Source organism: Podarcis filfolensis (assembly GCF_964270895.1).
Source record: "Podarcis filfolensis genome assembly, chromosome: Z".
NCBI classification, from domain to species: domain Eukaryota; kingdom Metazoa; phylum Chordata; class Lepidosauria; order Squamata; family Lacertidae; genus Podarcis; species Podarcis filfolensis.
Window position 1 is genome coordinate 24,499,243 of NC_139617.1, and position 12,791 is coordinate 24,512,033.

Genomic DNA, 12,791 nt, shown 5'->3' on the forward strand with positions numbered 1-12,791 from the left:
GATTTATTTAAAATGGACTCCTCAAATTAGAGGACAAAGCTATACAACCTTAACTGCAAATACTTTTTCAATTTATGAAAACCAAAGATAGTAATGCTGGCCTGTAAGAAAAATACTTCCAAATCCAGAGTTGGGCAAATAACTAAAACCAACCCAAAATGTAACAAAATTGTGGCAAACTTTAAAGTTTTTCAGAACTCTTAATCAGGAAACTTGTTACATTAAGCAGTGGGTGGGGGGACGGGGGGGGGACAAGGAAAAATAGGTTAAATGTTATGAAGACTTACAGTCCTATTTTTCTTCAAAATTTCCCTTGAATTATGGAACCAACCATCCACTATATGAAAAAAGTAGATAAATAGGTACCGCTCCGGCGGGAAGGTAAACAGCGTTTCTGTGTGCTGCTCTGGTTCGCCAGAAGCGGCTTAGTCATGCTGGCCACATGACCCGGAAGCTGTACGCCGGCTCCCTCGGCCAATAAAGCGAGATGAGCGCCGCAACCCCAGAGTCGGTCACGACTGGACCTAATGGTCAGGGGTCCCTTTACCTATTTATGGATTTCCTAGTAAATCACATTGATTTCTACACAAGCTTCTTGAATTTATCAAGAGATATAAACAGCGCAAGTTGCAGTTCAGAAGAAAATATAGTGTTTCTATTGTAACAATGACCAGAACAATTCAGTGTGTTTGCCTCAGATTCTAATCATCATAGTTTTTTCCTAGGATCACAATGATCGTATCCAGCCTCATGCGTTGCATCAAAACATTATTCTCCAAGAAATGTCTCTTGCTAACAGTTTTAAACACACTGAAAAGGAACCCCAAGTTTTCTTAGAAAGCAGACTACTGCTGCTTGTGAGGAGTATGCCTTAATTTCTAGTTTGGTTTCCCTGCATGCTTCCCACACACAAACCTCCTGCAACCACATAATCTCTAGTCTTGGGAAGGCTCACAATAAAAAGAATCCACATTTTGGACTAAAATGAAAGCAACCTTCTTTACTACTAGCTAAGGCAAGATGCAACAGTGCATGTTTAGTGAAGAATGAGATCTGTGTATTGTGATCTGTGAATGTGCTTGCTGGATGACTCTCAATAAAAATGAACAAATATATTTTCACATTTCATTACTCTGACAAGCTGCTCTGAGGAATGCAAATGTACTGGAAGGGTAGGTTATAAATCTCTTGAACAAACAAATGCATACATAGACCTATTGCTGGGCAGTGACATTAATATAATTGCAATATGGTGTATATATAAATCTGTATCAGAAGTTAAATGTCAGCATCCCTTCTACTAATAGATCACATAAGCCACCTCTTGGGCCAGTTCAGATAAGGATTTTCTCTTCCTGGCCATTTCCAAACACCCCTGGGTATAAAATGCAATATGAGATGTGCATCAATCCCTTCAGCAAGCAATTTAAATGATTGTGGCAGTACCTTATGGCGCCCCCACCACTGGTTGCTTATTCAGATGTTGTGTTTCTCCATACGATCATATGCACAAGAGAATAGCCAAGAGCAATTATGTGGAGAAAAGCACCAAGGAAGGTGCATGCATGAAGCAGGTGAAGACCCATTATTCAGCTGGGGAAAATCTGTCAGATCAAAAGTATATTAAATTGTTTCCAAAAAGTGCAGATAGTGGGCACCTGTCACATCTCAACAGGAATGCTTTTCCACAGAGTGGGCTTCTGAGATCTTTGTAACTTGCATCAGAAACTCTCCCACAGACTGCAACAATCTACTGGGTGTATAAAGGGTAAGGCAGTCTCTTATAACTTGGTCCTAAGCTTCATAGAGATTTATATGTCAGTAATAACATTTTGGGGATGCGGGTAGCGCTGTGGTCTAAACCACTGAGCCTCTTGGGCTCGGCAGTTCGAATCCCCGCAACGGAGTGAGGTCCCGTTGCTCGGTCCCAGCTGCCAGCCTAGCAGTCCGAAAGCACACCAGAAAGTGCAAGTAGATAATTAGGTACTGCTTCGGTGGGAAGGTAAACGGTGTTTCCATGCACTGCTCTGGTTTCGCCATGCTGGCCACATGACCCGGAAAAACTGTCTGTGGACAAACACCGGCTCCCTCGGCCTGTAAAGCGAGATGAGCGCTGCAACTGGACTTAACTGTCAGGGGTCCTTTACCTTTACCTTTTTAATAACACTTTGAATTTCGCCCAGTAGCAAACTGGCAGTCAGTGCAAATCCTGAAAGCAAGGTGTTATAAGCCAACAGAAATAAAGATTATGAAGTACTAAAACCATAATGGGCACCTGTAACATTCGTAATTTCAAATGCATCATTTCCCCATCAGTGCTGCTTAACTACATATTGTTGTTGAAATCCATCTGCCTCAAGAGACAATGGAGGAGTGCACACTTGGGGGTGAAGCCAAACTGCTGGAACTTTGACCAATATTAGAGAGATGTTTTGTTACAGCTGGGTCAGATTAAGGCATCCAATTGTGCTACTACAGATGTATCAAGGCGTTTCTTCTTTCTGTGCTCTTCCCGGTGGTCATTCCTCCTCTGGTAACTGCTGTGGATACACAACCTGACTGTCCGTCTCTAGGCACTGTGGTTGTCTGCAAAGGTTTTCCACATGGCAGGGTTAATGTTGCCAGCCTTCATGTTCGCAGACATCTTTGCAAACCAGAATTAGTCTGCCAACAGGCCTAGTGCCTGAAGCCAGGCTCCCCATAGAGCATGTCCTTGGGGGTCCTGTTATCTTCCATTGTGTGGGCATGACCAAGCTCCTGGCAGGTGCAAGTTGCCCATGTCTCACTATCACAAAGCAGTGTGCTCATCTTGGTATTGGACGTTAGCATCACATTCTCCCATATCCTTTTGGAGAGGCAAGCCATTGCCGTAGATGTTTTGCCAATACACTTGTCCAGCTCAGCATCAATGGAAAGGTTGTTGGTTATGGTGGAACCCAGGTAAACAAAAATATCTACCACCTCTACTACATAGAAATTATTGCTATAAACTGTGTAGATGGATGATTTGATCAAACCTTCAGATCTACATGAGAACACATAGACTGAAGCTAGTGCACATTAACACAACACAGAGTTTTAGTGAATGAAGTGAAGGAAAAATTGTGTTTCAATATCACACATTATGATGAAATCTCATTAAAATTCAATAGTAACAAAATCCAAGATAACAATTCACTACACATATGAACATCTGGCTTAATGAAGGTTAATTTACCGATTCTGAGAATTCTGAAACAATGACCAAGATAGAGTTGTGTATTGGTCTTTTATAACAAAACTTCAGAATTTCAGTGACACACACCTTCCATGGGGAGAAAGCATTATGATACTGAATACTGCCTTTTCTTCTCCTGACATGTTCCTACTCTTCTCTTTGCATATATGAAGACCATGTGCACAGAAAGCAGCACAGGAATTGTTTACCAACATTTATACCCAACGGCAACTATGGAGGCAACATTCAACTCTTCCTTGATGCTTCCCTCTTTCACTTGCAGCTGTTTAAAAAGCTCTGCTGTTGCTGCTTCACAGAAATGACCAGGAGAAAACGGATGGAAATAGCAGCCCTGTTCCATTTCTGTGGATCAAGGAAGACTGAAGCTCATTGAAGATTGAAGATCATTGAAGCTAAGTGGCCTCGATCCTCAGAAATGGGGCAAGGTTGCTCTGAAGAGGAATAAGGCTTTACATTACACTAGAAAGAAATGGAGACTATAGGTGATGGCTCACAGGATGAGGTACAAAAAACCAGATCCATCCCCACTAATGCCAGCAAATGATTATCTGAAAAGCTGCTAGTTCATATGCTTGTTTTGGAAATTTTATTCATCTGAGTTCTATTATAATTATTACTACTACAACAACATCATCATCATCACTGTGCATGGGGTTTTAAGAGTAACTTAACCAAAGTACAGATCCCTGCCTTGAAGATCTTATGGTCTATAAATTTCCACAGTTGGGAGACCAACACAGAGGAGAAAAGGGAAAGGTGCAGGTAACAAGAAGCAAACATGAGGACTCGTGGTTATAGAGGCCCCCAGTCTTTTTAACATTTACATGAAACCACTGGAAGCTAACCCAATTTGGTTTCTATTGTATTGCACTCATGAGCTCTGCATAATTATTCTCCAGCTTTATTATTACAAGGAGTACTGTACTTCTTCTAGCCTACATCTTTCTTACAAAAGTACTTTGTATTACAGTATCTGCTAGAGATCATCATAAACTTACAACTGTTTTCTGTATTTCCAAAAAAAGGAGCTCCTTAGGGTGTTTCTTGTCACAGCATGCCTCTGAGACTAACAAGTTCTGATTTCCTCCATTACCATACAAGGATCCAATTCAGAACTCTGTTGTGCCATGCAGTGCTGTAGGCTACTGTATTCTAAATCCCTGGCATTCTTTACCCTGGCAAACCCCAGGAATATCTTGTGTTCAGACTGCATGGTTCAGCTGCTGTGCAGCAGCCAAAGAGGTGTTATTGTAACTAATCCTCAGAACAGTACCTACTAAGAAGCTACAACTCCCCTGAGCCCGATCCACAATGGCTGGGAAGTGCTGCAGCTGTGTCAACTAGCTGCAGAAGTCTGATGGGTGTTCTACAGCTGACTGCCTATGTCATCCCCAACCCCTGGTTTGCCTGGGATTTGATAGTCCGCCCGCCCCACCCGCCCCGTTTTCTCTCAGAAACCCCTAAATTGGAGCAAACATCAACCTCTATCAGTTTTTCTGTGGATTGACATTTGTTCCGATTCAGTGGTAAACAGTGGGTTTTCCTGGGGAAATGGGTGGGATAAATGAAATACCGCTCGGACCCGTGTCTAGAAAACACGGGGCAAGTGGGAAACCTCTCAGGCCCGTGTTTTCTAGGCACAGGACAAGTGGAATTGTGAACAACCCTGAAGTCCATGGTTATGGGCAGCTGAGCAGTGAAATATTGAATGTGTTAACTTAAGAAAGCAAGAGACAGGAAGTGACCTGTTGAGCCCTTAACAGTTCATAGTAATCTGGAAATAAGCATTAGGAGGAGGGGAGAGAAAGAATATTTATGCCATAAAGTTGAAGAAAACCACAAACCGTTATCCCTAAGCAACACTCCACCTCATCCCCACCTCCCTGCAGTAATAAAACTGGTTCAGGCTGACAGCTAGTTCCAGTTCTGAACCCTTGGTATATACCAGTGGTTTCCATAGCTAAGTAGTATGGAACCCCTGTTTTTCAAAAGCCAAGCCCTCTATCTGAAAATTTTGACCACCAGTTGGGAATCACTGGTATACAAAATAATGGGAAAGAAAAGAGGTGTTTTCTATGAGCCCCAAGCAGCAATCCAAGGCTCCAGTTCCATGCTGGGTGGAGCCTAGAATTTAGGTTGGTTTTATTTTTATTTATAAATTTTCACAAATAAAATACAATTGATCAAACATTTTCCAGTATACATTCACTTAAAAAGTTGACTTCCCTCCCACTCTTCCATGGTTTTCTCACGATTATCTTTTGCTGCTGCATACTGTAACTAATCTATACCTCTTTTCCTCAGCTTTATTCTCAAAGTAACTTTTAGTGCTGATTTACTCCAAACCTGATAGTGTGCTAACATATTTACAATAATTTTCCAGAATTTAGGTTCTGAGGCAACATTGCAATATTTCGTTGTTGGCTGCCATTTATAGTTTCCTTTAGCCAAGTCAGTAGAAAAACTGGAGCTCTCCTAGTAGAATTATCATGAAAGGATACACTAAAATGGCAGTACAAGTCAATGCATAGAAACCTCCCTCCTCAAAAGATAACAAAAAAGAAGTGGAATAGAAAGGGGGCTCTCAAGTTTCTCCAATATCAGTACAGTGGCCATCTCTGGACAATGAAGATGAAAACACATAAACAGGCTAAAGATTCAGGCGTAAAGTGTATAAATGTGAATGTATACAAACTGCCTTACCTTTAATATCTGTGCAGCGCTTAGAACATGTTATGCACTTTATAAGTGTTAAATACACTATTTTATCTTTGCAGGATATAATTTCTTGCAGACATATGGCTAATAGGGCCCCTCAGATCACCCAGTTTTAAGTTAATTCTCCTTATCTTCACATTGAAATGCCTATTATATGGGCACACGTTTTTAAACTACATCTGCTTCCCTTGACTGGTTCCTCCAAAACACTCAAGGCAACATGCATGCTATTATTTAATTCTTATAACAACCTTAGGCTGAGACAAAGTGGCCTCATTTGCCTGCCACTTTAAGCCACAATTAAGGTTAACTATGATTTGTGCTGGTAAACAGGGCTAAATCACGGCTGCTTTACTTCTTCTCTGCCATGCCAGCAAGATCTAAGCTATGATTTGTTTTAGAGTTACAACTAAACCTGGCTCCAAACAAATCACAAACAATAACCAAGGTTTGTTGGTCCCATGCATCAGCACAATGCACTTTCACCTTTAAACCATAGTTAAGATTAAGTGTGCAAACCAGCTCAGTGACTGGGCCCAAACTTCCAAAATTGCCTTTAATTCAGGTTCAATGTTCTGTCCATTGCATTGGCAAACAATACCTTGGTGTCCTTACTATCTCTCTACTACATCTGCAAAGTACCACCACTGCCAGTGCTCTTTGCTCAGCAAGATACAAATACAAGATTGTATCAGAATGAATTATTCTCTCAAGTGTGTCCAGCAGTTGGAAAAATAAATAAATCACAGTGCCAGGATAACCCACTCACAATCAGAAACCAGATTGCTATCAGATACCATGTTTGGACAGAGAGGGCAGACTGAGAGAAAGATTACTATAGTTATCCTAAAGCAGGGATAGGGATGCTGTTGGCCTACATTATCCCTGACTACTGGCCATGCTAGCTAGGACTGATGTAGGATGGATTCCAACAATATCTGGAGGGCCATAGGCTTCCCATCCATGTTTCAAAGTTTTCAAAACCAAAACAAATATCCATTCAACTATGAATGGATAAACAGTTGGGAAACAAAGTATACCAAGCTGCCACAAAAAGGGGGTTCATGAATAAACAAACAAAAGCATCTTTTATATTATTTGATACGCAGGTGATCTGTTCTGATGTACAAATTTTGTAACCAGAGGCTATGATTGTCAATGGATAATCTCTCCTTCTGTGTAGAGTAACTTACAAAAACAATCCTTTAAAAACATGAAGTGCAGGAATCTTGGCATGTTTGAAGTATCAATTATGATGCATGGTGTGAAAGTTTTATGATATGCCAAATGGCAGTCTAAGCTGGAGAGCATTCACAGTTTGTGAATGACCACATCAGTTTTGCTGGGCTTCTGATCAGCCCTCTCTCTGGACCCAAATTTTCACTTATTGCCTAAGATACCGTTCTAGTTTCATTTTTACTGCAACTGGCATACTTCTTCTTTGAAAGTGTTAAAGAGATGATCATACATTCTTGTAAGTGCTATGTGAAGAAGGAAGACAAGAGGAAAGCTTTGAGTAAGTGCATACCATTTATCTACCTTACATATCTTTTCTTACCCACATCCACCCTGTTTTAACAATCCTAAAAAACAGATTATTCCGCTTCTATAAAGAAAACCAGCACAGCAGTGCTTGATAACCTCTTCAATGCAAACACCCCAATGGCTCCCAGCTTCAGATAATTCCAAACCACCAACCTTTCCTTACACAGTCAGCATTAAATAAAAGCCATTTTTCAAACAAAGGAAACTAGTGGATTAAGCAGAACCATTTTTTCCACAACCTAAAAAAAAAATGCTTCATGTACAAGAAATCACATAAGCACTTCACAGCTCTTCTTGAACTTCATGATAATGGCATGTTGTATAAAGAATTATTAGCACTTAATTATTCCAGTGGAGTGAGATTCGCATTATAGACTCATTTTAACAAATGGGCAAAAAGTACAGATATAGATAGATAGATAGATAGATAGATAGATAGATAGATAGATAGATATTGCTTTTAAAACTCTTCAATAACATAATGTCAACACCTCTTAATTTCCTGATGCAAAATAGTACAAAAATACATAGTTACATATAAAAATAAAATATTACATTAATACAATGTTACTAATATATATAAATCAATATCAATTATTCCTCAATTATTGATTTCAACTTTGCATCTGAACTTCAACCTTTCACAGGAAACAGAAACCACAAGAAAGTATTCTTCTGATTTTATAGACAGTATATTGGAGCTATGGTTACTAAGATTTGATGCTTAAATACACAAGCATCAATAAGTAAGTTTAAACTGCCAAAACACTCTTTGTAAACTACTCTTAAATACACAAGCATCAATAAATAAGTTTAGTCCTTAAAGTGCCAAAGCACTCTTCGTTGTTTGCTGCAACAGCTGCACATACTAACCTTCTGGGATCAAGAACTTCGGATGTTACAATTAATTTATACTTCCTTTCATTCTGAAGACTATCATTCTTCAAAAGCACATATGAAGGTTACATTATGACCTAGGCCTTTGGTGACTTCACAACCGCAGAAGATAGAGAAATGATCCAGACAACAAAATGTTGTGTTATACTTAAAAGACTCTAAGATGCTAGCATACCAATGATGACAACAGGGACTACATAATTATTCAGACTTCAGAATATTATTGCTTTTGAAAGATCCAGCTTTTGAGCACAAGAAGTCCCAATAATCTTTTGGAATCGAATGGGATTAAACACACAATGGGCTTGTAGCCAGAAATACTGCTGCAGGAGGTGGAGGACACCAAGGATACCTGATGGGGGCTATCACAAGTCAAGTTAAACATTAAAATAAACGCTTAAATTCTTATCAGTCACCACAGTGCCTTTGCAATCACTGGTCAGAACACTGTAAGCAACTAATGCTTCTTATTGAACTACGTAAAATAGTGCCTGCCTCTTATGTGTTGCTTTGTAAAGAGTGTCTAGATACTGGCTTTTAAAAAAAAAAAAAATCGAAAATACAAGAAGGGCTCAAATGGGGGTGGCTTTTGCCCTGCAAAACAGTTTATATATTTGCAGAAACAGGATCGAAGAGTACATCAGAAACAAATCAGTATTCACAAAGAAATATTTAATCACAGAGTAAGACATGGGAAATGCACATTGTTACTGCACCACATAGTAGCTGGAGCCCCTGGTAAGTCAGAGGGAGTTGTCCCTGAAAGTAATAGGAAACACACTCACACCAAGCAACAATCAGATTCAATATATGTTTTGCAATATGCAGCAGAGTAACTACATTTCATGTCAACACAGTTTCTCCACATCAAAGGGTAGCAAGTAGATTTCTAGGTAGACAGTGTTTTATGCATGCTGTTGAATACATTATGAAACATACAGCATTACTGAACATGTATAAAACACTTTAGAGTGTTCAAAGTACTTCATATACATTATCTCAGAAATCCTTGCAACATCCACATAAGATAGCCTAGTATTAGTCCCATACTGCAAATAAAGATTGAGGCCAAGAGATAGTGACTTTTCCCAGCAAACTTATGACTGAGGTGAGACAAACTGGGCAATTTCTCAACTAGCTTGCTACTCTAACTTCAGGATGAAAACTTTCATCTTCCAGGACTGCAGTTTTTAACCATACATGTAAAACAAGACTGCTAAACTCCAAGTAAGCAGACTACAATATCTTATCTGGTGAAAGTGTTAACAGAAGACTTCAGACCTTTGAGGCATCAGGTTAAGAATGTTCTTTATTTGGAGGCAGATTCCATTATGATGAGAGTCACTTGACAATATTCATTCACTGACTTCTTAGGGAACAGATATTTTAATTTCAGTTATTTGGAAGCTGCAATGTAAATTCACAAGATGGGGGGGGGGTCTAAAAGCTACTGACCTTACTAATGAAAGCAACAGCATTACTTTGCTTTTGGGGGGCGGGTGGGCACAGAATAGTAAATACTATTCAAGGATAGCCAAGTATACTTATATTGTTTGATAAAAGCATTTTACATCCACCACACCTTTCCTTTTAGCCCATTTTAAAACATCTGCTTTAAACTTCCCACTTTGCCAGGACTCACAAGTGGATGAAAACCTGACTTTGTTTGATCAGCAGGAGAGAAAACGTGCAGAAAAGGACAGGGCTCCCAGTTTTACACCAAAGGTGGTTTCTGCAGGCCCAGCTTCAATTACCCCACATCACCTGAAATTCTCTCTTCTACACAACTGTAAGAAGCCCTGCAGTCCTCCTCTGCACCTGCTCTTCCTAGAAAGAAAAAAAATCAAAGCACTAGAAGCTGACTTATACCACAGAATTTCTACTCTGACTAGCAATGATCTAGGGTCAAAGACAGGGGTCTTTCTCATCACTTGATAACTGATTCCACCCAGCACCACCTTTCTATTTTAACAAAAAATGCTGGTAATTGAAACTAGGACCTTCTATGAGCAAATAAGCACTACTACTGAACTTTGGATCTCTCCCCAAGCCCAAGTCACGAACACATATACAAGACCTGGGTACAGGTTGAAATTAAAAAGTGGGTCCTCAGTCTAGTAAGAGGCTCTGAAAAAGCAAGTCTTCAGTCTGCAAAAGAAAGGGGCTGTCAACATTTCACTCCAAGTCCCCAGCCCCACTAATTTTTGACAACTGTTGCAATACTGGCAGGATCTCATTCCTACTGCAAATGTCGCATACACGACCAACTACAAAAGTAATCACAACCAGAAAGTCTGGTACTGCAATATCAAGTGATGGAGTGATGGAGAAGGCCAGATACCCCCAAGAATACAATTGGTAACTAGCTCAACAATCAAGGAGTCAATGTGTCACTGGAAATGAACTGCCATCATTATCAAGTCCTGGGATTAAGAGAGAGGGGGAAATAAAACTAAGAAAAAACAAAACTTTCCTGCTTTAATATCCTTCCCCTGCACCCTGCCAAGAATCTATCTTGTCCAATTTCAACCACAAAACAACCCTATTCTGCCCAGCTGGTAATGTCTCTTTCAAGCCTCCTAAATGAATTTCTCCTGTCTGTCTTGACAACCCTAGTACTAGTACTAGTAGTTTAACACACCCACCCTAGTACTAGTACTAGTAGTTTAACACACCCACCACTGCCAATTTGAGAGTTATGTTTTAACACCGAAAGTTAAACATAGATTGCACTCAGCAAGCCATTTGTGTTTGAACAGCCCAATCCTAAAACCCTACCTCCTCAAAAATAAAGTTAAACGGGGCTTCCTTCCAGGTATGCAAGCACAAAACTGCAACCTTAACCTCCAGAAACAAACCCTATCAAACCTAGTTTGTTAGTCGTGCTGCAACCTTCCCCCCCCCGCCCCGCCCCACTGCTTTGCTTGCTTTCCTTGCCAGTAGTGGCATTGCGCTCAGCCCTTTCAAAACTAAACCTATACCCACCAAGTCTGACGGTTTCGCTCTGACCCGCAAACGGGGCGAGGTTGGAAAGTCAGCCAGCCCCACTCCTCGTGTGATTTTTGCATTGAAATCCTAAAACACACGCACACACATATACACACACCCCAACTAGCAGAGAGCATTTCCCCTTTGAACGCGTAGCGGGGCTTGACATCTAAACAGCCATGCTCAGGGCTGCGCTGTCAATCCCCGCGGCGGCGGCGACCCTTCCCTCCTCGGCAGGTCATTCCCCCGAGGGGCTGGAAAGGCCGGCAGGGAGAGCCCTATCCGAGGGGTTCCCCAGCTGGGGCTAGCCGCTACCATTACCATCACCACCAGCCCACCCACCCAGGTTCCGTCAAGCCCTTTGCCTGGCGGGCCCGGCGACAGCTGCGCTACTCACAGTCGAGGTGCTTCTTCTTGGGGCCCATGACTTCGTGGGTCGTGGCCTTGCAGACGGCTTTGGCGACGGCCGAGCCGGTGACACTGTGCTGCGCCGCCGTGATCCGGTCCGTGATCGACTGGCCCGACATGTCGACGACGAGGAGGAGCAGGAGGAGGAAGGTGGTGATCGCGCGGCCTTGAGGCTCTTTTCTTCCAGCTCCCCCTTGGACCCCAAAATGAAGCGGCGGCGGCAGCAGGGCGAGGAATTTCCCGGCGCCCAAATCCCCTCAGCAGCAGCGGCGGCAGCCCAGAGAGTAGAAGGAGGAGGGCCGAGAGGGCAACGGGGCGGCAGGGAGGAGGAGGAGGGCCGGCCACCGCCCCACCAAGGAGAAGCCCAGCCCAGTGCACCGGCCTTGTTGGAGCCTCCTCCTCCTGCTGCCGCTGAGGGGTTCAACCGAGGCCAGGCGGACGGAGGCTCCCTCCTTCCCTCAGAGGACTCCGGCTCGCTCTGGCGGGCGCCTCTGCCTCAGACAGATCCTCTCCTTCTCGCCCTTCCGCCTGCCTGCCTGCCTGCCTGCTTGCTTGTCCGCCCTCTCAGCTGGGACCCCGTCCCCTTTCTACCTCCTCCTCCTACACCACGCCTCCCTCCTCCTCCTCCTCCTCGCCGATCTCTTTCCCCCTTTCGCGTTCCCACTCCCAGACAAAATGGCGGCGGAGCTGCGGCGGCGTCAGGTGACGGCCACCATGGTTCGCCCGCCTGTCGCGCTTCCCTCCACGCCTCAGCCCTCTCGCTGGCCCTGGGGGGATTCCGCCCGCCAGAATGTGTGCCGGCGGGCGGGCGGGCGGGCGAGCTGGTGGTGCACACACGCGCTCCTTGTCTTACAAGCACAAGCACGTACACTCGCAAGTGCACACACGCGCCAGGCTCGCTTCACCATCCATGCCTCACCCTGTCATACACACTCACTCGTCTCATCCCTCACTGTCGCTCCATCTCTCTCACACACACCTGCACACATTCGGTCCA

General features: G+C 42.8%; 1 protein-coding gene across 2 annotated transcripts in view; it reads right to left on the reverse strand.

The window, feature by feature from the left end:
- The window catches only part of LOC310754244 (phosphatidylinositol-binding clathrin assembly protein-like), a 50,138-nt gene extending 37,712 nt beyond the window's left edge, over positions 1 to 12,426 (reverse strand). The window contains exon 1 of one of the 2 annotated variants that reach the window (XM_083595970.1): positions 11,784 to 12,426. In XM_083595970.1, the coding sequence (XP_083452096.1) occupies positions 11,784 to 11,913 (130 nt within the window). In that variant the 5' untranslated portion in view covers positions 11,914 to 12,426. The remainder of the gene's footprint in view (positions 1 to 11,783) is intronic. The other variant, XM_083595969.1, reaches the window with a different exon arrangement.
- Between the last annotated feature and the right edge of the window lie 365 nt (positions 12,427 to 12,791).